Genomic DNA, 27,054 nt, shown 5'->3' with positions numbered 1-27,054 from the left:
ACGCCTCTGTATGCTATGCTGTCTTATCATTTGTTCCCATTTGCAATAAAGCTGCAGTGTCGGTAAGTACCAACAATCACATAAAAGAATTACACAGAAGAGAAGAGTACAAGAAGAAATTGTTGTATCCACAACACTCCCTCCCTGCTTGAATGTAGATAAAACAAAAAGAATTCCACAGCGACCTTCACCCAGCTTTCCCAAAAACTCTGCAATCATGTAGCCCGGAAACAACCCAGCATGGTTGCAATGCTGGTTTTAAAAACGTCCACCTTTCCTACCCCTCGAGTGTGCAAGCAGGAATTGAAAATGAATGATTTCTTTAATATCCACACAGTAATTATCAGGTAGTTACATTTACATGCCTTCGGGAACTTTGGGTGCAACTTTCCGTTTAGCCATGTCTTTGATCTTGTCAATCATCAGCTTCCTGGAAGGTGGGGGTTTTTTCAGTAATTCTCGGAAATACTATGTGCGAAACTTCTTTCAATCTGTGAGTGAGTGAACGAACTTTTGAAAAGGACAAATGTTGCTCTTAGACTTGGTTCTAGCGACTCAAAACTAATGGTATCGGAAGGTATCTGTGGGAAAATTTCAACCGATACTTACCGATACATTGGTATCGGCTCAGCCCTACTTTACATGTTTAAAGTAATAACAAAAAGAGAAACTGAACAGAAATTAACTCTTGGATAGGGATATCAGGGGTGAACTTTTATGTATTAAATAGCACTTATTGAATAACAAAAGAACTGCGGGAACTTTTCTAACGTTGGAAGCGGCTCCGGTGCCCACCCAGCATCGAATAACATGGGTACCTGGGGGAAACCCTGGGGGGTAAAGGCGGTCAGGGGCGTGATGCTGATCACATCACTCCCACTCACGACCGGATCAAGAAAGTGGGGCGTTACCCCCACACCCCTATACGCCTTCATGACATGGTGCTATGCACCGGGGAGCACTTTACCCTTTTTTTTACTATTTTTTTAATAAAAAATCACAATTATAGCACATAAAATATACAATTATGCTAAAATGTAGTAATACTTATTAATCTTAATATCAGCCAAACTAAAACCAAAAATTGCAACAAGATAGTGTTGCACTACACTTATTGCATTAGAGTTCTACTTGAAAATAGTGCAAAATATGGTCCCTTTTTTTAGAGCGCTTAATATGTAATTTCTACTGTAACTACTGGTAATATTAAGTAAACAAAACTGAAATATAGTTTGTCCACAACAAGTTAAAAAATTATTGTAAGTTCTTTCTTCTTTGCTCAAAAACCTACTTTCCCTGACTTTTGTAGGTTTTCAGACTAGTAGTTGGTATCTTATAGGTAGACCCACTAAAAACTACCTGATAGGCAGGTAAACAGGCACTAAAAAATTAGATAAAGGCACAGTAATAGGCATTAAAAGTAAAATAACATACATGTAATAGGTTTTAACTTGCAATATCACATGTGAATAATGAAAATATCACATCCGAAATTTAATACTTTTCGGTGTTGTAATGATCCCATTGAAAGTCAATGGGTTTATTACAAACAAGAAGTGTCAATGACTGTGCTACACCTACATAGCAAAGTTGGAGAGGAAAGTTACCTGAGAACTCCAAGGATCAGCATTCTGAGGAATAGTAACAGGTGGAGTCAAGCTGTTACTTCTCCTTACACGAGGGTGGTACCCATTTGAGTAATTTGATACATTGGCTGGAAGCAAGAAAGAAAAGTTAACTTATTACACACAACCAAAGCTACAAACCTACTAATCTAATTAAATACTGCTCCACAAACCTGATGCAAAAGTAACACTGTTAGGCAAGAAATTATGCCTCGCGACAACATAAATTATAACACATAATATAAGTGATATTTTCCTCACTTTTATTGATGTTTCTGGTTGATTTTGAGCACAATATTTAATTGGTGTTTAAATTAAATACAGGCAAACCTTCTTAACATCAAACTTATCCCTGATATCTCCGCTGATGAACATATGAAAGTGTGGAAATATTGTTCTTTAGAATCAAATATGTGTAAGAAACAACAATACAAGTCAGTGGGAAAATCAATTATAAGAAATATAATCAGGGTGGCCACTCTAGGACCATGATAACATTCAAGTATAATTCCAGGTTTTCAATGTGAACGTTCCAAAAATTCAAGCGTACAAGCAGAGGTTTTCTCTATTTCAACCTTACGTATTACCGTCTCTTACCACCACCAACACACACAAATATAAAGGATCTCTGCGATTTCAATGTACCCAAAAGTTCTAACTCAATTCAATTAAATGGAATACATATTTAAAATATTTAATTTAAGGTGCGGAGTTTAACATTTGCCATTTCACATACTCAAAGACTCGAAATACATCTACAAACACAAGTCACAAATGTTACGGGATATAATAATCTATGATTTTTTTTTCAAAATAAAAAACAAAAAAAAACATTTCAAACTCAAATTTGCCTAATCAACTTCAAGGTATCTTACAAAAATCTTCGGTCTGATTGTTCTGCAAAGGACACTAACAAAGTAAACTGACAGAGAATTCTGTTTTATTTTTCACGCAGCTTTACTTTCTTTATTCGGTAAAAAAAAAGCTAAACTGTAAAAAAATTGCCTCAGGGTATTTAAAAATACGTATGAATTCAATGAGATCTGAATTAATAAAAGTTGTAAATTTTCACGTCTAAGGAGAAAAATTCACGTAGAATTCAAGCATAATTCCAAGAGCTAATAATTCATCCATAATTCCCGGTGAGTAGCCACCCCGATAAGTACAGTACAGTACATAATGATTTGATAATTATAAATATTTTATAGCTGGAAGTGAAGTTTGAAAAATATATAATGATTGAACATGACACCCATTGAATACAAGGCAACATTAACCACGACACCATTTAGTTTTAGTTCTAACACTGTACATTTTGCTATTTAAGTATAGACTTGTATATGAAAGTGAAACTTCACCAAGAACCAATCATTAGTGATGAATAATTTTTGTTCTGCACTGTTCTACCAAATTTACAATAGAAATTGGTCTTTCAATTGTAAATAGATTATGTTCAAGGGCTGCATCTCCAGCCCTTTCTCGTTTCAACTGCAAAAAAAGGGGGTTGAAATAAGTGGCAAAATCCTCTTCATACGGAAGCCCCCAAAAATCTAGGATTAAACTTACTACACTACAGATTTAACATGCTATTGCATGCAGGTTACCTTGGGAGGAAGGCACGGGTGCCGAGTTGCAATTGTGGAGAATATGATGGCCATTGTTGAGTGCCAGGCCTGCTGGCACGCAATTGACACTGGTATCTTGAGAATTGCGATGGCTCCAGCTGTGCTTTGGAGAATCTGTCGGAAACGTGTCAGGAGGAGAGTAGGTGGTCCCATTGGTGATTCGATCTTCGAGATGGCGAAGCCATTGAGTCAATGACCTGCAAGGAAAATCAAATTTGAAATATTATGGAGATAATTTACACATTACATAAGTTTAACTGCTTCTCCAATTCAGTTGACATTTAGTGAATATTGGTCGATTTGGTATTTTAAGTCCACTTTATGTACAGTTAAGGCTAATCGAGACTGGACCTACAGTTTAAAGTGGGATCCGAACCACTATGTACCTGCATGTGTTTGTGACGTGTTAAGTTGTTAACAAGTGTTTAAGATTATTTTGGTTTAGTTTATGTATTACCTCTGCAGTCTGTGGAATTTCTTTGGAGAACTTTATTTCTAGCTATGTTTCTTTCATCTAATGCTTTCTGGCAACTCATCAAACCATTCCTTTCTTTTAGTTTCCTTTTCCCATCCTATTGTCTCTTCTGCTGTTTTCTGAATGTTATCCTTTATTCTTTACCATTTCTCTTCTGCCGATACGGGATTTTGTATATTTTCAAAATTTTGTTTCAATCTGGTTCGATATTCTCTTCTCTTTTCTGGATTTTTTATCAACAGTTTCACATTATATTTAGTCTGTCTAATCCCTTGTTCTTTCTTTGTGTTTGAGATCCGCTGTCTATATCTGATGGTTACTAGGTAATGATCAGAGTCCACATCTGCTCCTCTGTAGCTTCGTACGTCTAATATATCACTGCCATGTCTTCTGTCTCTTAATATATGGTCTATCCGATTGTTTGTCATACCATCTGGAGACTGCCAGGTAGCTTTATATATGTTTTTGTGTGGGAATGTTGTGCTATTCCCAATCATATTTTTACTGGTAGCAAAATCTACTAGTTTTTCTCCATTTTCATTACAGTTTCCGTGTAAGCTATGCTTCCCAATAGTTGGCTTATATAAATCCTCTCTTCCTAACTTGGCGTTGAGGTCTCCAAGAATTATTATAACATCATGTTTTGGCTGTTTATTATACAGGGTGTATCAAAAAAGAATCATCAGATTTAAAAATGCTATATTTAGGAAACCAATGGACATAGAACCTTGCAGTAAGTTGTAGAATACATGCTGGAATATAAAGTTTTGCTTGCAATAAGGTTTACTTTGTTGCAGGTAGGTGCCACTGGTGCAGCTCACTCTTTAGTCCACGTCAGGATGGCAACCCAGCAACCAGCAGCATTCTGCGTGCAACGTCGAGTACTGTGAGCAGTAGGTGGTGCAGCACCGTATTTAGAACGAAACTCACGCTGCACAACTGTAACGGACCACATTTGTTGAAGTGGAGAATGCAGAAAGCTTTTGGTTGTTGGGATGCCATCTTGAAGCGGACTAAAGAGTGAGCAGCACCAGGCGCCCGTTCCGAAAGTCGCACGAGTTGAACGCATTGAACGAGTTATGGTAAATGGCCGTCCCATAAGTGCTCTCGTGCATTTCGTTATGCCCCAAAAGTCGCTTTCCGTGCTTCTCGTGCAAGAACGAGATTCACCAAACGCACGGGCCAGAAGACTGGTTTGTTCGGTGAGAATCGTCTGCTGCGTGCAGGCAACGCGCGTGCATGATGGCTTTAAACTGCATACGAAGCAACATGCGTAAGACGAGTGTGCCTCAACTGTTCTTACAATGTGATTAAGATGAGTAACAGTGTCAGCAGTAGAGTTTATTTCTGCCATAAGGACATGCCTTCCGCTCGACGCCACGAGGATGCTGCGCCTGTGCTTTCGTCTAGAGCGTTCCATAAGTCTGTAAAATAACTAGTTTCACCAGGTTGATGAGCCAAGTTACTCTCGTTAAATTAGTTTTGTTAAGACTTTCAGAACGTACCTACCTGCAACAACGTAAAACGTATTGTAAGTGAAACTTCATATTCCAACATGTATTTTACAACTTACTGCAAGGTTCTATGTCCATTGGTTTCCTAAATATAGAACTTTTAAATCGGATGATTCTTTTTGATACACTGTGTATATGCTTTCCAGCTGCTCATAAAAGTGGTCTTTGTCCTTTTCTTCTGCTTCCTCAGTTGGTGCATGTACAGTGATAAGTGTGATATTGAAGAGTTTTGATTTTATTCTTAATTTGCATATACGTTCACTGATTGGTTCAAAATCTATGACAATCTGTTTAATTCTTTTTGTTACTAAAAAAACAGTTCCCAAGGTATTTTGACCATGTCCAATATAGAATATTGTGTAGTCTCCAATGATACCTCTTCCTTTCCATCTCATTTCTTGTAGTGCAATAACTTCGATCTTATATTGCTCCATTATTTGTTTGAGGCTATTCAATTCTACTGCTTTATTAAGGGTTCTCACATCCCATGTTGCCATTTTCTAATAGTTTTTCCTTTTACATTGCCTGTGTTGTGCCTTCATATCCATCCGGCTGCTATCACTTGGTTTCGTAACAAGGATTTTTTCTGGGGTTGGACTGTTAATCTCACACCCAACCTCCTAAGGGATTGCCTCTCACAGCTTCCAGGATCACTGCTTTTCTGTCAGGGTTTTGTCCCTTAGCCTTTGAAGATCCCTCTTCTTACTACAAGGCAGTAGTTTGCTAGTTTTGGTCCACCCTGGATCTTTCCGGTACCTTCCATATCTGGAAGGCCTTCCCTTATCCACCACCTAGGGAGGCACCCTATGGGGGACTACCAACCCCTCATGGGCCAAGTTCCTTTGCATAGCTAAAATGAACAAAGGGCTCCGAGGACTAAGATATCCGCACTCAGCACATATATGGGCGAAAAACAGGACAATAAACAACCATACAGAGGATTGTACTGGCCATACGTCCAGACGTCCGAGGCTCGTTGACTTGCAAGACTGCAGTTACAAGGATGTACAACATATTAGAATATTGTAATCAGTGGCACGTCTAGGAATGAATGGTTACAGTATCTCATCCGATTAAGTAAAGAAACACTGGCTACAAGAAATAAATTACGCAACTCCCTGATACACTATGATTCAGATACTTACCTCCTGTCATCATTTGTGATGGCTGGATGGATGAGGCTGTATGAAAGTAGCTGCCTCGATTCTTCAATGTGTGCTCCAGTCTCGACTGAGTGACTAAGAATCATAGGAATAACGGCCAGGTACCTGGATTTGGCCTCTGCATTCCCTGGTCGAAGCAAGGGCAAGTGGTTAAGTAACTGACTGATAGCCACTTCCTTGTTTTCATTTAAAAGGTTGCTTACAAAAGCTGAAAAGAGAGAAGAAAAACATTTGTGAAAAACTGGTCAGGAGGATGAAAAGAACTTACAACATTTTGAAATCTGGTCTTACAAGAATATTAACATTGACCTGTTAATGTGTAATAATGGGGCTGTTCAGTGCCAAACCTTCTGATGGCAGTGCTACCCTAGTTACATCCCTAGAGAATCCCTCTTTGTCATTTGGTTGCTTCCCCAATGAGCTGGAAAGAGGCCCATGCTCCATAGCAGAGTAACAGGAAATAAGTCATGACTTTGATACTTAAAAATAAATCATGTTTAGTTTCTAATTACTCATTATTTTATTTTTTACATATCTACAATGTTCAGCAGCAACTCTATATTTTATGCCCAATGTACTATTTCCACAACCACAGTTTATGCTGTAATTGCCTGTCAAGTAAAAGATCTTTGTAGCACTTTTTAAAAATTTGAAGTCTCATTACATTATTTTGCTTGGTTTTAATACATTGCAATTATAAAAAAACAAACAAGAATTTGAAGTACTCTGGTCATGAATGAGGAAGCCTGTCTCTCTCTTCTCTTGAAATATACAGCGTGTCTCATAAGTAATAGCTCAAACTGACACAGGTGAAAGTACAAGGGTTGGATAAAAAGTAATGGCAACACTGCTGTCCCGTGAAAGGGGCGAGTCACAGTGCCTCAACCGTTTCGTGGTTGATAAAGGAATGTCAGACGAGGAAGTATAGTGAGTGGAGGCACGTATCCAGAGGGGGGGCTTAGGGGGCTCGAGCCCCCCCCCGAAAGTTTTAGGTTTACACTAGATAAAATGAGTTTTTTTTTTGTTTATTGTGGTGTGAAATAAAATAATGTGACAATAATTTAAGGAGAGAAATGATTATCGAGGCAAGACGGAGAATGTTCCGTAGCCCTGTTATTGTCAATAGCACGTATCCAAGGTGGGAATCAGAGGGACTCGAGCCCCCCTTCAGGAAATTGTTCTGTTTACACTAGATAAAATTAGGATTTTGGCTTCATGAATAATGTGATGATAATTTGGGAGAAATAATTATCGAGACAAGACGGAGAATGTTCTATAACCCTGTTATTGTTAATAGCACGTATCCAAGGTGGGGTTGAGGTGGCTCGAGCCCCCCCAGGATTTTTTTTATTTTACACTAGATAAAATTAGGTTTTTGGCTTTTGGAATAATGTGACGATGATTTAAGGAGATAGACAATTATCGAGACAAGACGGAGAATGTTCTATAACCCTGCTGTTGATAACATTGCAAGTAAGCTTTTCTTGCACTTTCGGTGTTGTCGCAGCGCACTTGAGCACTATGTAGAGACTTGTCAGCATTTGGAAGCTGCACAACAAAGGTAGCGCCACACGTAGGGCGATTCGTTGTAATTTTTAATCTCTGGAAGGCGGGAAGGGGTACGTTCTTGAATGAGAGAAGGAGTCAACTACTGGCAATATTAACGAATCGTTTTATCTGCGGAACGTTCTAGAATATAATGAGGATATAAATACGCAGATTCAATTTTTCGGTTGATCTGTACAAAGAATCGGTTAATGAGATTTCAGAGGTAAGTGTGACAATTCATACAGTCGATTAGTGATCAGTCAGCGTCCTCTGGTTGCTTCATATAGTGATTCAAGACATTGACAATAGCAGAACTTCCGGGGCCTCAGTGTAGGGGCCGGCCTGCCTCTCTCTCTCTCTCTCTCTCTCTCTCTCTCTCTCTCTCTCTCTCTCTCTCTCTCTTCTCTCTCTCTCTCTCTAAAGTGAATATTTCATATTGGGGTGGTTTATTAAAACAGAAATAAGCTGCATAGATCAACTGAAAATCAAAGTTTTGAGTGATGATTTAGTTTTGCCAGAACTAAATTTCGTATATGCAGTCCGAGAATTTCATAGTATAAAAAAATACTTTGTTTAAGCTTACTGGGTTCGAAACACATTCAAACACTTAACTACCGTAAATAGACAGCCGAAATTTTTATGAATGTCGAGAAGGTAAAGCAAGAAGATGTTGCATATGTAGACATTTTAGGCGGAAATAGCAGGCTCTACCAGGACCCGAATCAGGGCTCTACCAACTGAGCCACCTAGCCATCCTTGACTTCAACCGATTTTTCGTTAAAATGTCTACATAGTACATGCCCTGTGTATATCAAATCGTAAAATGTTGCCTGTATAGTGAACAAGCACAGAAAATATAGGAGAGAGAAGAAAACTGAGGAGCATTCTCACCGGTTGAGAAGAAATTTTTTCTTCTGTGGTCAACAAGAGCAACTATAAAAAAATCGAGGTGACAATGACAGTGGCCTACTAAGGGAGATTTCACACCGCGTCGCCTGATGATTTCACAAGTCGAAATTAGGTTTGTGCGGCCTTTTGTGTCGCTACGTTGTGAAACGTTTCTGTTGATTGGCCCATTCCAATCGACATGTATCGTGTGTCTTTCGGTCTGAAACCTCCCTAAGTCTTGAAAATCCAAGTCACAATGATGGAAAATTAGGGTCTTGTTAACGTTAGGTGTGAAGGCAGGCAGACGACATCACCTTAAAGGATCATATCCAAACCTGCAGGAAGAACGCATCTTACTTTAATCTCCAATACAAAAAAAAAAGGTAAAGTGTTCCCCTGTGCATAGCACCACGCCATGAAGGCGTATAAGTTGGTGTGGGGGTAACGCCCGACGCTTTCTTGATCCGGTCGTGAGTGGGGGTGATGTGATCAGCATCACGCCCCTAACCGCCTTTACCCCCCAGGGTTTCCCCCAGGTACCCATGTTATTCGAAGCTGGGTGGGCGCCGGGGTCAATTCCACGGTTAGAAAAGTTCCAGGATTTGAACCGGCCGGGGATCGAACCCGGGACCTTGAGCATGGTAGTCAGACGCGTTACCGACTGAGCCACCGCGGCCACCTCCAATACGGAATGATAAAAACTTCTGGTGAGTTGATTTTTAAAAATGTGTCCGAGATAAAGAGTGGCGTGCCCAGGATTTTCGGAAGGGAGAGGGGTTACGCATACCTACTATTTTTGGTGGTCAGTACTGATTTTGTCATTTTTTCCTGTCTTTGACGTTCTTCTTTTATGTTTTTTTTAAAAAAGAAATACTGGGTCAAATGGAGTTATGACCTCACCAACCCTCCCTTGGGCACGTCACTGGAGATAAATGAATAAGCATTTGATCATACTGGGAGACGAAATATTAGATGTGTTGGGAACGGAAGGGTTTTCACATTGTTTCGTGATCCAGTCGTATTCGAGAGATTTCCTTTGTTTCGTGCCGATATATGACAAGACAGCGGAAGCTGTGACAGGCATTTTTTTAACACTTGTGAGTGCTAAGGCCTGAATCTGAACAATTTGGTGGGTTTCGGCTTTTATAAGAGCTGCAAACATGGAAGGACAAGACACGTTAGTGGTATTCAGGCTAGAATCAGAGAGAAATATTCGAGAGCTGTCTGCGTCCAGTTCACAGCCCACAATTTGAATCTCGCGTTGTCGAGTGGATTGTCCATCCCGTGCATGTGTAACAGATTCGTAAAAACACGTAAAGACACCATATATGTTTTTATGCCTGATGAGAAGAAATGAACAAACACACATACTGAGTTGGTTCCGGCACACCATGTTAATGCATGGAAACAGAGGAGTCGAGTGGTATAAAATGTTCCGATTTCACGTTCTGATTAAAATGACAGCCTTACAGTGGCGACGATTTAAGGGATAGTTGCTCCCCATTTTTTTGCCTCAACATTATGGCCTCTTAATGTTAAGCCTTGTCTACCAAGAGAAAGTAAACTTTCCTTGCACCGCCCCCCCCCCCATCCCTGTTTTGGAACCCAATTGCCACCACTGGTCTAAAATATACAATTGTGAGGTTCTTACTATACCCCATAAAAAAAATGGTGTTGAGCCCCCCCCCCCGAAAGGAATTCCTGGATACGTGCCTGAGTGGGAGCGATTGTATGTTATTCAGTCAAAAACAGCAGTGCTCTGAAGCAGAGGACGAGAGTGCAAGCGCCCTAACAATATGTTTAGGCAAGAAGAACAATGTCTCTTAGGCAGACGGTCAATGCAGCCTACTTCTGCACCTTCTTGCAACACCACCTTCGTCTCGCATTAAGAAGGAAGCGATGGCACGGTGTCCCATCATCCTGCTTGACAATGCAAAGTGTCACACTGTGAACACTGTGACGGTGCTCCTGCATAACTGGTAGTGGGAGGTAGTGGAACATCCGCCGTATTCACCGGTATGAGACCGTGTGATTACGACCTTTTTGCCAAAATGAAGGAACCACTGGGCGGGAAGCACTACGACACGCGCGAAGCCATCATACGTGCTATAGGGCGGTCACTGCGGGACATCAACAGAGATGGACGCGCTGATGGTGTACGATGCCTTCCATACGTGTGGCAGAAGGTCGTAGAGATGGGGGGGGGGGGGGCGATTACATTCAAGGAATGTAACACGTGCTCCTCTGCCAATACAGTCAAGTAGCAATTATACCAGTGTTGCCATACTTTTTATCCAACCATTGTACACAGTAATAGAAGCAAAAAAGTCTCAATAAACATGGGTCTGCAAATGAACAGTTTGAGATAATCGCGAATGTGTGGTTACAAGCTGCCACTGACTTCATTGTAAACGTCGTCCTAGTTGGTAAAATGCAAATAATGTGTGCGAATGTGTGGTTACAAGCAGTCATTGATTGCATTTTGTAAACACCGAGTGTTTACTCCTTGCGGGTCCGAGGTTTGCTCTTTGTTTACAAAACAGAACATTTCCGAGAGGTGGCGTTGTAATCAAACAGGATGGATACAATCAGTACACAGTCTAATCGTACTGTGGGAGTCACGTCAGTTGTGCTGTACTGCGTAGTGAAAATGGAACCTTACAGCAACGAAGATTACATTTTACCAACTAGGATGACATTTACAAACAATGAAGTCAGTGGTGGATTGTAACTACACATTCGCAATTATCTCGAAAATAGCTGGTTTGCAGACCCATGTTTACCAAGACTTTTTTGCTTCTATTATCGTGTACTTTCACCTGTGTCAGTTTGCACTATTACCTTTGAGACACCCTGTATACAAAATGTAAAAATAAAATAAAAATATACTAGTTAAACTAAAATAGAAGATTTTCATGTCCTTGTCTGCCAGCCCCTGTGGAGGAGTGGTTAGCACATCATGCTACGATTCCAGGCATCCCAGGATCAAATCAAGGCCTAGGCATGGATGTTTGTGAGTGTCCATTCATCAATTTCATCATGCCAACACTCATCCTCATCTTCACAAATTAGCCAAAAGTGGCACAAGAATCGAAGTAAAATGAAGCAAATCAACCAATCAATCATGTGATTGTCTGTAAATAATGTTTTGGAGGGGGCTGGCATTGTAGAAATGGATATTACGCCCCTATTAAACGGAACTGGATTTCTAGTAGGAATGCCCTAGTTGAGGCTGAACTAACTTTCTAGGTAGCAATCATGGCCGCCTGGCTAACTGCTTGACTGGTTTGGAGGAATAGGACATGTTCTAATTGCTACTTGCTTTCCTCGACTGGATACTGCGGAACAGCCAATCAGAGCAAAGTTTCGCCATGTGAAGATAATCTGTTAGTGTGCAAAGGAGAGTTTTTGTCTGTGGTTGACGAGTGTTACTCCAGCAATGTATAATGTATACAGCATGAAAGGCACGTTGAGTTACACCAGTGCACGGTGTTTACATTTGAAACAAATGTTTTTCCATACGTGTACAGTAAACATTGTAAAGTATGTACTTTTAAGCAGCGCCATTGTTTTGTACCTAATGACGTTTTATACGAAACGTTGTTCCTCTCGGTTGAATAGTTATCTGCTTTTAAAAATGTGAAGTGATACATTGTTTACATCTCACGCGGCCGCCATTACAACTTCCCTCGTATGGGAACAAAAGTTTATCGATAAGTACGCTGATAAGTATCGTGTGAGGCGAAAACTAGCAAATTGGTAGCCAGTCCAGCGCCAACTAGGGCATACCTACTGGAAATCCAGTTCCATGTGGTGCGGGCTTTTCTTCATCGTATGAGAACCAGTACGTAACTCCAGAAATGCGGTTTTCTCAATTTCGAGTCAGATTTCTATTCACTGACTCATTATAAGAGGCAGACATATTCCTTATAAGGTAAAAGTTCACCGTGCATAGAGCACCGTGATATGAAGGCACATTTAGGGCATGTGGGGGTAGGGGACCCACACATTCTCCATCTCGGCCATTTTGGAGTTGGAGGTGATGGAATCAGCACCACTCTCCGGCCGCTTTTACCTCCATGGTTGCCCCCAGGTATCCATTGAGGCTCAGAGCTTTATACGGGACAAGAGCCGAAAAATCCCCAGGGTAGCTTTGTTCTAGGTAGCCACGGGGTAAGCTATAAAATACTTCGTAATTGCAATTTTTTAACCTTTGTTCTAAAAGTGGTTCAAAGACAAAAATGGTAATCTGGAGTCGTTTTATGGGAAGTTTGCATTCGCCACTAGTTTTTCCCGAGTTTACTGCTTTCATTTTTTTCTCAAAATTTTGGGAAGGGCTGTAGCCCCATCAGATCCCCCTTGCGTACGCCAGTGGTCAGCGGAGATAAAATATAAAAGCAACTGAAATGGTCTTCACATCCTCACGAAAGCAAACTACAAAATTAATGTCTGGGCTGTGTTTATGACACGGCGAAAAATATTGGTGTTACGGTGTCGACGCAAATAGAGGAAGCAGATTCCTAAAAAAAGCAGCCACATTCGGTATATGTATCGCTCAGAATCCGTTACAGAAAGCCATAAAAACTGGTTCTCCTGGCCATTCAAGTGGAGCATGTGACACTCCCCAGAGCATCGCAGGTAGTTTCCAGCCAGAGGGTCAACATGAAATGAAAACCTGATAAAGGATGATATTTCAGAAGCCAGAAAATTTCGAAACGTCTCACCTTACGCTCCATAGAGCATTTCGAGAAAATCCTGCGCGTGCGTAGGGCAAGAAGAAAAAAAATCACTTTTGTGGCTGCTTCTGCACGCATCGAGTGAGTGCACAGCAGTCAATGAGAGTATACTCGAGGAAACCTTGAACTCTCCCCATGTAACATACGTAAACTTTCGTTTCAGCTATATGGCTATGAACTACTTATATATTAATATTAAAATGTATACTACACAATTCCCATATTTGTTGATCAGTTCTGGGTTTCAGTTTATGAATTCCACTTTGTGCACAAATAGGCTAATCGGGACTGGACCTACAGTTTAAAGTGGGTTCCGAACCACTATATGCCTCCACCGGGATCCCTTGAGGCGACGACGTGAGCATTTGTTTTATACCAAAATCCCTGTGACGGAAAATTTGTGATCGGCGATTCCAACTGATGGTCCGCGGACATCATTCAGTGAATCATTGGCAGCAATATAATTTATTTTATTAACAAGTATAAAGGATGCCGGAAATTGTCACCAATGTTGTTCAAATATAATCTTGTAGGTTGTTCTGGGGGGGGGGTTGCACGTGCAGAGGGGATAGTTGAAAAAAAAACCTCTCCGTCAAAATCCATTTCTGTATTGGTTATCTTACGTCGCTTTTCAACCGTTGAGTTAATCGCGACGACGAATAGTGAACTGGATGATGAGACACATGGGCGTAACTTGGAACTTAGAAGGGGAGGGGGCATCCAGGACTATTTTGCTATGTAACTTAAAATTTGAGAAATAAAAAAAAACTGTCAGGTCCGAGAAGGTTAATAAAGTACCATTAACTTGTACATTTTAATAAACATGCAAATATGGAGGGGAAGTGTCCCCTTGCCCCCGCCAAGTTACGCCTATGATGGGACAAGCAATGATACGTCCATGCCTGACCAGAATTTGAACCTGAGAACTGTGGCTTTGTAGTTATGCATGAAATCAACACACACACGTTTCATCTTATTTCAATCCTGTTCCTCTCTAGCCTTGATTTCAGTTTAGACAAGACATTAAAAATTGATCTGCTTCTAGTTCGTTTTGGGTTTCACTGGAGGGCGGGAGGTAATTTTTTCCCCATTGCTCTTCGTTATCTGGGCCTTTATAAACTATCCTACATGTAAAAGTATTCACGCATGCACCGACTGCGAACCCGCCAACTACCTCTGTGTCATAGAAGAAATTCGAACGCTGGCCTTTCAATAAGGGAACTAGAAGAAAAACACACATCGAGTCCTGTGACATACAATGCTTCCTCTGCAAGAAAAGCTGACCACGCAACCTATATAAGCGCTCTGACCTAGTACGAAGAGGAAGAGAGGGGGGAAAAAAAAGTCGGAACCGGTTTTCCTGAGCCGCAAAACAATGGGATGTGGGCAAGTGCATTTAATCAACGGATGCACGCAAAAGTGCTTTTGTGAGAGCGGCTGCGTTAGACGGAAGCATTTCCCTTTGCATTTTTCCTAGCATAACTGCTATACAAATGCTTCCAAACATCTAATAGCAGATATTACTTCACACGGAAGCATTTCATGTAACATTTCGGTTGGCTTTTGCGTTGTGTACTGTACGCAGCATGAAATGCACACCGAGTTACACCATCTATGGTTGGTGCAAGGCGTTTACAACAGTGGCGACTTGTGGCTTTTTTGAAGTGTAGGAAGAAGTTATGGTAAACTGAGGAAGGTTTGAAAAATGCGTTCAATTACAGTCGCACAAATCGCTCGTACTATCCATTGCATTTAGAACTGCAGGCCCACGCACAAGGTAGAGCAAGGTGCCCCTGCTCTCTTGAACTATGATTTTTTTTTAATGTGAACCTATTTAAAAAAAATACATAATATTTTAAATTTTGCAAGAATTTCGATTTTGTCCCCTCTCCCTGTCGTGTGCATTGAGGATAATAAAAAGTGCTGCTAAAACTCTGAAATTATACTAAATTCTTCTAAATTGTGCTAGGATTTATTATTAATTACTTTTTTCTGATAACTACAGTTTTAAGTTAAATTATGCATATATTTTTAGAGTTTTGAACTTGCGTTACTTATTATTCACTACACAAAATTGTGTAGAATGGCTCAACAAACGAGATGGGTTGAGCATAGAACTTGAAACGGTTTGAGAAAATGGTTTGTTTACCGCCAACCTTCTATAGATTTACTGCAGTAAAATCTCCTCAGGAACAAAATCGACAGGATAAAGAAAAGATACAGTATAATGGATCGTTGCATGGTTGTAAAAAAAAAAAAGCATGTTGCTGTGTGTGCATACTCCTTTTTATTTGAAACAAGTCCGCTGGTGAAGTATAAATAAGATTTGAACGTAATTATTTCAATTTCCTGAAAACCTATTCCTTTGAATTCGATTCCCCTCTCCCAGGGACTCGCGTTTGCAGATTATACTAGATTTGACCATTATGCCAAAAGCAGGATGCTAGGGGCCAACGAAGATCAAACTGTGCTAGGTTTAGTACCATTTTGCTGGGATGGCATCACTGACTGAGGAAACTCTCGATGCTTCCTCGCTGGATGCTTTAAAACCGCAACCTTCCCCCTGCGCCTTTTCCACTCCTCACCCATCTGTTTGTATCTTCTTAGTGATACCAGCTAGGTTCCTCAGGCGAGGCAGCAAAGCGTGTGTGTCCATCGTCTTTTGGCTGCGGTTGGAAGGCGATACATTGTTCACATCTCACACGGCCGTCATTAGATCTGCACTCGCGACCTAGAGCTCGCTTCCGATTGGTTATGCTAAAAAAAAATGTTATGGAAATAGGAACGGTTCTATGCTTGAGAAGTTCCATGAAATATGCCATAGAATTTTTCACTTTCAACGGTAACATTTTGGTCATGCCATAAACGTAAAGGAAAATGTTTTCGTCTAAAGCGGGCCTTACCGTGATTTGCAATATTCACGGACCACACCGCGCCGATTTCTTTCTTCGCCAGAGCGGCAGTTGCGTAAGTCGCCACGGGTACAAGTCCTGGAAGGTCCATGGTTCGGAACTCCCGCGCGCAGGGTGCAACCCAAGTAATAGCGACAAACTTTCAGGAGTCGTTTCGACGACACGAGATTTTGAACGGGAAAAAAAATAAATAGCAATGTCAACCTCTAGCCAGCTAGCTATCCCATGATCAATTGCCGAACTTTTCCCAGAATCGAATGTGGGTTTTCAACAACGTAATAATCCACATGTAAAATAGTAACACCATTAAGCCTTGTTTCCATATGAAAAACTCAATATGCTGACCAAGGCAGAAAATTTATTTTATTTTAAAACAAACTAAAAGTAACGTTTCAACCTTCTAGCAAGGTCTTCTTCAGACTCTAGGTACAGAGTCAGAAGAAGACCTTGCTAGAAGGTTGAAACGTTACTTTTAGTTTATGTTTTAAAATAAAATTTTCTGCCTTGTTCAGCATATTGAGTTTTTCATGTAAAATAGTTAAGAGGTCTCAATATGGTTTGATAAATCGTTGACCGACTGATTTACTTTATTTCACTTAGCTTCTCTGCCACTTTTGGCTAATTGCGAAGATGAGGATGAGTGATGTGACGAAATTGGTGAAGGGACACTCACAAAGAACACCCATACCGGGATTAGAACCCGGAACCCATAGCTTCGTAACGCGCGACGTTGGCGACAATGATAAATTGTAACAAAATTATGTTTTCAGTTTTAAGACCGTTCGGCGATAAATACGCACAGTTCTGAAGGCACGTAAATGTTAATGTGTGTTGTTCAACTGACATTAACACTGCATTCCTACGTCAGAACAGCAACGTTTTAAGCGCCCTACACAGAATATCCGTGAAACACAATTGCTACCAGAAAAAAAAGGACACTCGCTCTATTCAACGCGGAACGAATGAAAAACCGGACACAATTTGCTTTGGGAATCCAAAGCATAGGGCTTCTGCAGGAATTCTTACGTGAGCGTCGAAGCTTGCAACAGTGCGAACTTCTGCCATCCGCGTAATTTCATGGCCGTGCGTTTGGGGCTGAGAATTGGCCCCCTTTCCTTATGCGGATCGACTTATTTCAGAATAATTAATCACAAAATCTCTGAGGCGTGGAGATGAGTTTCGAATTCGAACACAGTCGTGAACTTCCCTGAAATCCGTTCAAATGTGTCACAGAAATATCAAATTACGCTACAAGTTAACCCAAATACGCATTCAACAATTATCCCCATGCACTGGAGATATTTTTTGCCAGGTGTATGTTCGGATAAAGCTAGCTGAAGTAAATTTCCTCCCTAAAGATCAATCTGTTGTAACTGTAAGTACTAGTGTTTGGTACCCAAATTATTGTAACGACGACGCCTTACTTCCTAAGAGAGAACGATCGTTACTTTCCATTATTTTACTGGACTCAACTGGATAGAGAACTAGCTAGAGCATTCCCTGACATTCGCTACGAGACTCTGCGGCAAGCGGCCCGGCGTCAGAGCTTGTCTTTCCCGGTGAACGGGTCCGCGACAGTCGCACGCTACAGTTGTTTCTTTTTCGCTCTCTTTCCCTTTCTGTTGACATTGCCGACTGACGCCAGTATAATCCTCCCTCGGAAGTTGTGTTGTATCGTGTCCCTGTGTTGAAGATTGTGGCTTAATATGGCACCACAAAAGTTTACATTACAACAAAGGATGTATCTTGTAGAGTGTTACTTCGGAAAGAGTAATTGTGGAGAAGTGCGACGGCGTTTTGCAACGAAATTTCCTGGTGTTCTCGTTCCACATAGGACCACTACATTAAACCTCGTAAAAAGGTTTAGAGTAACAGGGTCAGTTCTGAATAAAAGTGGAAAGAAAAATGGGGAAATCTAAAAAAATGAAGTATACAAAGACAATCCGCACACCATCCGTGAGTTAAAAGAGTATTGAACGAAAAATCGGAAGAATTACAGTAGACGAACTTGCACGTGTAAATGCCAATTTCCTTCGTAGATGCCAGGAATGTGTTGCAGCTGAGGGACATCATTTTCAACACCTTCTGTAGTCAAGGTTAGCACACAATATGAAAACTGTAATTTTAATGGCAGACTCTAGCGACTGTCGCGGACCCCGTTCACCGGGAAAGACAAGCGCTGATGCCGGGTCGCTTGCCGCCGAGTCTCGTAGCGAATGTCGGGAATGCTCTGTATAAGTAAGGATGATATCGAGATAAGCTTCGGTCTTGAGACGAGAATACCATAAAAAACGAACCACGTCCTTCAAGACAGATCTCTAAAATAGAGACGAGATAGAAAAGTGACGTAAAATAACATAGCAACATCCTACTTAATTGTCACCACATTGAGCCACACCAACATCAACCCCATCTGACCCGACGGCTCAACCACCTTTCCCCGACGCACACACCTGTAATTCCCCCTTCCAGCATTGGATGAAAATGGTGAAGGGACGAACTCAAAGAACAGCAGCACATGTCTCAAAACGGCTTAACAACGTGTGCCAGTACCTCGTAATACATATTGTGCTTCATATCTTGCAACAGACTCCTCTGCGAGGAGAAATCACGTGACTTTGGTTCCGGGATCTAAGAACTCAGCAGCCACACTGTAATGGCACATCTGCAAAGCTCCCGACTCGACTCGAGGACGCTACACAGCTCATTGCAACTTCATAAAAGGTAATCAAGATACGATAAACAATAGCACAAGGTGGCAGCATGTAGTCGAAAGAATGAAGATTTGCAATGCTTCTCTGACAATCAGTGTTGCCAAACATAAACGCGCTATCGCATCGTTTTCCAGGAGTAAGATCTTGATTGAAATTAGAAACTTTTTTGTCTTGCCTGTGATTCGTGACAAGGAGAGACGTAACTCGGCATGGTTAGAAAAAATATTCTCTGCTTTATAAGATTATCGAGAAGAATGTTTTTTTAAAAATCTTATCTTCTAATCCACGTCTCGCAACCTCTAGGCAGGGCGTTTATATTTACAGGAATTATAATTTTGTAAGTGTCGAGAAAAAAAAGAGGAAAGTACAAGGGGTAATGTTTGCTTAATACAAAGGAAGCATATGTTAACATTAAACTATTGGAGAGGGTGTAGTGTGTATATTAATAAATATCATGGGCATACGACACTTAATACATTTGTCTGGATTATTTGGGGGTGTTTTTCCAATTCTGACACTCGCCACTGAATCACACATACTCCCAACCAGAAAAAATAAAACCGTCCGTCCATACTTGTCAACCATCTCAGTAACTTATAGATCTACTAAACAGTGACTCAAGCCAACAAATTTCCTGAATCTACTAAAAAGAAATGCCATTATATCTTAGTTTCTATGAACCGACAAGTTAAATGAAACGTAAAACTAGCAAGCTTGCAAGAAATGCACGAAACTGAGGCAGCATCGGAGAAGACTGATAAAATGCCAGCAATGCTCATGTAAGTTTACACACTATATTAACCAGATTGAGTCTCCGTGCTCTACTCAGGGAACGCACGAATGCCTCCATGCTCAAAAGTGCATAATGCCCAAGATCTTATCAGAGGCACAAAACCTGCCATAAAAATTAACGAAGTGAGGTAACAATACGACAAAGCTACTTATGACCGACATTAAAATAATGCGTCCACCTTCTTCGTCGGGTGAAAGCATTTTTTCCCCAATCCGGGGAATGAGTATTAGTGTCTCAAGATAAAAGTATGAATCGCATTCCATGCTTTCACCAGCAGAACTAAGGACTCTGGGCATAAATCATCCGAGAGTTGATTCCGGTGTTCTTGCTTTCTCCTCCACCAATGACAGTCCCAGCGTCCCAGTCATTTTGGCAAAACAATTCCCATACTTTTTTTTCCAGATTTTCCAGGCAATTTTAGAATACATTTCTAACAGTTTTAAGCATTCAACTGCGTTTGTTACTCGAGATAATAAAATTTATTCAACGTTGTTGAAAACAAATCAACAAAGGGTGACTCTCTCTGAACACACCCGAATGTCAACCTCACTTTCAGTTTCACGTACTACACTCTGGACTGCATTTTGTAGACTAACGAGGCTCTGGCGCCTGGACCCACCCCCAGGATAATCCTCTATGGGAATTGTGTTATGTGCTGCCCGTATATGTTTATGATTGTCCCTTCATCCATCATCTCATCTTCGCACCATTCATCCTCATCTTAGTGATTATCCAAAACTGGCAGCAAAGCGACGTAAAATAAACCAATTCAATTAACAAAAGCCCAAAATCATATCAACTGCAAAAAGCACTTCATATTCCCACACTCTTTAAGGTTTCCTAGCCAGTAGGAACCTTGACTACACCACCTCCGATTTGGCATACGGTATTTCGAAGGGGGAACATAGTGGTTCGGATCCCACTTTTAAACTGTAGGTCAAGTCCCGATTTGCCTATATGTGGAAGAAAAAAACTGCATCTCTAAACGAATGTCGGCTCTATAATGCCCTTTAAAAATTTTCCGCAATTTGAGCTGTTGCTTCTTACTCGGCTTGTAGTTTTCATGAACAACTATGAACGTAAAGTTTAGAAATTCTAAGCACAAGACTTCTGTAAAATCGAGACGAAATAGTATCAGAGACTTCCATATGTATGATATTTGAATACTAAAAGTACTGTAATGTGTTACTTATTTAGAGATATCCAACTTATACCTACCGGATTATTAACAGATAGGTCAAATAATTTGTTATCGGATTGGCAATACATATATTCTGCCCAGGTTCGAATCCCGAACAGAAAACAGAAAGGGATTTCCTTTAGAAAAAAGTCTAGGGCGAACGCGGAAAACTGGGTTTGATTCCTGGGATGAGTGATTTCAATGGGATTTTTTCCAGCAATTTCCATGAATGGAGGAGCGGTTCCCTTAGGGAAGGGGGTAAAAGTCGCCGGAGCGTGGTACTGATCACATCCACAGATAGTCAAAATTGTGAATGCGTGGACCTCTACATCCCCCACGGGATGTGAAACGGGCTGCATTATCCTTCGCCTCGATACAATTCCTAGAAGCAACACTAACGGTCGCAACTGACATGTAATCTGATGCGTTCCTGAGTGTAAAAATAAGCACACTCAAAGCTCATTAAAAATACTAAGCAGCAGTACGCACATTAAAGTGGAGGGTAGAGCGTCTAATGAAGCTTCCAATGAGTACGTAACGAACGCCTCGGGAACGCCCCTAAGGAAGAAGAAACAGCCTCCGAAGTCATTAGGCAGCGATCCAGTCCAGAGCGTCAATAAGCACTCTCCTCAGTCGAAAATTTTCACCTCGTATCACGGGTTTACAATCTAAGGAAATTACTGAATTTAATAACTTCAACCATAGTCCAACCAAGCTTTACACTGAATTATTCAGTCTACGACAAAAATATTTATTACTTATACATTTAAAGGTAAAAAAAAAGGCGCTGATAAAATGCCTTTATTAAATGCTCTCTTTCTCTGCGCCTTCTGTATATAATGCGCGCGGACCGCAGAGAGAACTGTGTATATAATGCGCGCGGACCGCAGGGAGAGCTGTGGTTCTGTCGAATAGGTTTTGTTGAAGTTTATGTTTTCTCTCGCGGGTTTTGCCACATTATCTTGGGAACTATTGAAGCTGCAATGATTATATTATACCATTTAATAGTTCTCGTTCTGCTCTACAAAATGAGGCTATATGATTTTATGTAGCTGCTCAAGAAGAGTGAAAAATCATGGAAGAAAATGAAGAAAAAAGGTGCTGAAGCATCAAAGAGGAGGTAAAAAGGGGATAAATGTGCTAATCTCACGAAAAGGTGCAACAAAGTGTGTTCATTTTACTTTTTCATGACCTAAAATCAGGGTGCGAAATCAATTAAGACTGGTGGGGGGAGAAATATCTTAATCAACAAACCCCCCCTTGTCCACAAACATATATATAAATTATACGATATACATATTTATAATGTTATTAAAAGTAAAAATAAATTACTAAATTAAAAATATATTATTAATTACACAAGATAAATAAATTTGTTTTATATATATATATATACAGGGTGTTTCTAAAGGTCGTTTACAACGCTTGGGAGGTGATTCCTCACACGAAAACAAGCCAAAAGTCTAAGTTCCATTTTTACGACTGAGGCTTCGTTTCCGAGATAGGAGCCTCGCAAAAGGTGACAAAGTGATCGTCACACCTAACTGGGACGAATACTATAACAGATAGAGAGGCGGTTCCAAGGGAATCATAAAGGAATCGTATGTGCTCAGTCCGGAAGTCACTATGAAAAGTTCACTGCACGCATGCGCAATGGAGTCCTCAAAGGAATTGGGGATTTCCAGCAAGAACAATACATGGAAAGGGTATGTAACGCAGCAAGAAGGACCGTGACAATGAGAAATGCGTTAAAGACAACACATCCCGACCTCAAACATCAAAACATGAGCACCGAACACAAAATCCGAAAAGTTGAGCACGGTTGCATACCCCAGTTACACGCGAGGAATGAACGAATCATGTCATGTGGCATACGAGAGACACATTACTCCACCAGGAGGAGGGAAAGAAAAACACATTATCAGGTGATTGCGACAACGTGTATTTTTACACGCGACAACTACGTAATATCACCCCCCCCCCGACACACACACACAACAAACAACAAATGCTACAATATCTTACGCACAGACAGTCCGTGTCACTGTTCACCAACTGAAGATGTCACTTTCACCACACAAAGGGGGTGGGGAGCAATACCAAGAGTGTTTTCAAAATGTCTGCCATTCACTTCTACGCAGAGATGACAGCGACATTTCAAGGATTGTCGAGTACTAGCAAACAAGCCAAATGTATCTGCTACCGTCGCGGCGGCGACGTTGATGCGACAACGAGGTCCTCAGCTGATGTGACAGGTGTGCCGTATACGAGGGTTTTCATTTCTCCCCAGAAGAAAAAATCGAGAGGGTTGAGATCTGGCGACCTCGGTGGCCAAGGCACAGGCTCATCCCTACCAATGAACCTATTGCGAAACACGTCATGCAGGAAATGTCGTACATTACAATCGATATGAGCTGGTGCACCATCGTGTTGGTACCACATTTCTTGCCGCAGTGCCAAAGGTACGGTCTCCAACAGTTCAGGCAGAACGTCACTAAGAAATGCATGATACGTGCGACCATTCAGGCGAACAGGGAGAATGTATGGTCCAATTAAATGATCATGTACTATCCCGCACAACACATTCACTGAAAACCTGTGCTGGTGATGGGCCACAAAAAGTGCATGTAGGTTGTCAAAGTCCCATACATGACTGTTTCTACTATTGAAGACATCAATCCTGGTGAAAATGGCTTCATCTGTCCACAATACGTTTGCCCCGAAGTGAGGGTTTGTGTCCAGATGATGCAACAACCATTGGCAAAACTCCATACGAGGGCGAAAGTCACGAGGTAACAGTTCTTGTACTTTCTGCAGTTTAAAAGGGTGCATTCCTTCCTCTGACAACACTCGCCAAACATTCACATGAGACGTGTTTCGTGCCCGAGCGAGCACGCGCGTACTAGTTCCAGGATGTTCTGCGACCGCTGTTAACACATCTTCTGCAAACTGATGTGTGCGTACACTTCGGGGTCTTCCAACTTCTTGCCGCGGTGGTAACACTGACCCTGTTTCACGCAGTCGATTGTCCACTACCTGAAAGAAGGTGTGAGACGGTAAAGGTCTATGTGGAAAGCGTTCTCCATAAAGACGCCTTGCCTCGCGGCTATTACCACGTGCCTCCCCATACATGAGATGCATGTCTGCTAGCTGCTGGGTCGTATACGCAGCCATCTGTGTAATAGGGAGCTGGAACTGCAAAGTATTGTTTTTGTTTAACACTGGCACACTGCACAAATTGGCCGTATCACCGTACGAACACCACAGACCAATTGTTGCGATACTTGACTTGCCCACTCCACAACGTCAACTTCTTTCAATACAACATACTAGTACTCTTCAATGCGTATGACAACCTAGAGCGAACTGCTGATCATATCCCAGCACCTGCAAACGACTGGAACGACTGCCGGAGAGAACCAACCCTTCGAGCTCCTCTCGCGGGAACAGCAGTCATGAAGGTCAAACGTAGACTACGAGAGCCAGACTTGCCTGTGCAGCGCTTCCAAAACTGGTCTCTTTTACGTTACAATGATCGCCTGCGAACACTTTTGGTATTGCTCCCCACCCCCTTTGTGTGGTGAAAGTGACATCTTCAGTTGGTGTACAGTGACACGCACTGTCTGTGCATAAGACATTGTAGCATTTGTTGTTTGTTGTGTGTGTGTGTCGGGGGGGGGGGGATATTACGTAGTTGTCGCGTGTAAAAATACACGTTGTCGCAATCACCTGATAATGTGTTTTTCTTTCCCTCCTCCTGGTGGAGTAATGTGTCTCTCGTATGCCACATGACATGATTCGTTCATTCCTCGCGTGTAACTGGGGTATGCAACCGTGCTCAACTTTTCGGATTTTGTGTTCGGTGCTCATGTTTTGATGTTTGAGGTCGGGATGTGTTGTCTTTAACGCATTTCTCATTGTCACGGTCCTTCTTGCTGCGTTACATACCCTTTCCATGTATTGTTCTTGCTGGAAATCCCCAATTCCTTTGAGGACTCCATTGCGCATGCGTGCAGTGAACTTTTCATAGTGACTTCCGGACTGAGCACATACGATTCCTTTATGATTCCCTTGGAACCGCCTCTCTATCTGTTATAGTATTCGTCCCAGTTAGGTGTGACGATCACTTTGTCACCTTTTGCGAGGCTCCTATCTCGGAAACGAAGCCTCAGTCGTAAAAATGGAACTTAGACTTTTGGCTTGTTTTCGTGTGAGGAATCACCTCCCAAGCGTTGTAAACGACCTTTAGAAACACCCTGTATATATATATATATATATATATATATATATATATATATATATATATATACAGAGTGTCGCAAAACTCTTTCAACAAATGACACCAATGTCTAGACCATCATGCTCACATTTGTCCGTTCGTGGATTTCCTCTATCTCACGTGTTCCTTGCAATTGTTGGTATTGCATGATACACGAAACACTCCGTGGTGATGTGGTTAGCACAGCTCGCTACGGCGCCAGGTGTCTCGGGTGTCATTTGTTATTTCATCATATCATCCTCATCTTCGCGATTAGCCAAAGGTGGCAGGAAAGCGAATTAAAATAAACCAAATCAATCAATCAATTACGGAGATATTTTAGAATGAGTAATCTTGAATTTCAGTCTGCCCATTATTTGTCTTGGTCAGTTTATAAATACTGTCAATGCTTCTTACAACATCGCAAGTACCTTTAATGTTTTGGATTTTGCTCAGGGAAGAATACCAAAATGTTGTTTTTAAGTCGTCTCTCTTAACGAGAAACGCTAGTGGCAACCCTGCAACGCGCCCCTGCTAGTTATGTCAGAGCAAGAGTTTGCTGTGTTGGGTTGCATACGTACAGGATAGATTTTAAACGCTTATAGCGCAGAAACTAAGCGCTTTCGAGGTAAACTTTATAGGGAAAAGTTACTTGTTTTTGTGATATCTACCAGATCCCAAGCGTTGTTGAAAGAGTTTTGCGACACCCTGTATATATATCAGATACGTATTATAAACTAGCAAACTACTTCCTTTACTAGCTGCTTAAAGATGTTAATAAATTATGAAATAGTTGAATTGGTTTTATTATGTGTAAATTTTTATTTAGTTTTTGCTTTATGTTAATATAAATCAATTATTATTATTGATATTATTGTTTTGCATTCTTGTTTTACTTTTATTATGCATATTGATGTAGATTTGTTAATGATCTCTTGAGAGAGAAAAGCATTGAACACTCACAACTACACTAATTTGTGCATGTCTTCGATATTATTCTAAGTACAGTTTATTTGAAATTAAATGTAATTACTTATCGTTTGTTTGCTGTAACAAAAACTCTCCCCCGGAAATTTTTGGTGGGGGGATTTTTGAGGCCAAGACTGTTGGTGGCCCCCAGGATTTCGCACCCTGCCTAAAATACATATATCAAAGGATCGGTATGAAAACAGCTATATTTTTGGAAAGGTGCTCCACCTTAAAATCCGTCCCCTAGTTATAAGGACATATGGAAATGCTAGCTAGCTAGGCCCTAGGAGCATTTTTATTTGCATATGTTGTGACTCTCATTCTACAAATTACCATAAGAATAAATTATGACCAATGACCTGGTTGAGATTTAAAAATCATGTGATTACCAGCAAAACGTAGAACTAATAACAACATCGCCCAATAAGAAACCTTCAGTGATCCCTCCAAGAGGGGTAAATCCGCCACTGCACACCTGGCGGTACAGGAAAATATTTATCTTTAGCAGTGGCGTGCCCTGACTGTTTCAAAAGTGTTACCGGCTATCAGTACGACAATTATGCCTCCTAGACGTTATCACCCCCCCCCCCCCGTAAAGAAAACATGTCTTCGAGCTAGATATTTGTTCATTTCGTTCTTGTTTTGCAATCAGCA

The 27,054-nt window shown here is 41.1% G+C and overlaps 1 protein-coding gene across 2 annotated transcripts in view; it reads right to left on the bottom strand.

The window, feature by feature from the left end:
* LOC145981052 (protein Smaug homolog 1-like) overlaps positions 1-27,054 on the bottom strand; it is an 80,402-nt gene that overhangs the window by 17,443 nt on the left and 35,905 nt on the right. For both annotated transcript variants that reach the window (XM_083114155.1, XM_083114157.1), the window contains exons 3-5: positions 6,385-6,610; positions 3,230-3,447; positions 1,608-1,714 (exon numbers count right to left, since the gene is read on the bottom strand). In XM_083114155.1, coding sequence (XP_082970281.1) covers positions 1,608-1,714; positions 3,230-3,447; positions 6,385-6,610 — 551 coding nt within the window. The remainder of the gene's footprint in view (positions 1-1,607; positions 1,715-3,229; positions 3,448-6,384; positions 6,611-27,054) is intronic.

The sequence above is a fragment of the Lepisma saccharinum genome, chromosome 28 (genome assembly GCF_977018435.1).
Source record: "Lepisma saccharinum chromosome 28, izLepSacc3.1, whole genome shotgun sequence".
Taxonomy (NCBI): Eukaryota; Metazoa; Arthropoda; class Insecta; order Zygentoma; family Lepismatidae; genus Lepisma; species Lepisma saccharinum.
This window is presented reverse-complemented; position numbering and strand designations above follow the sequence as displayed.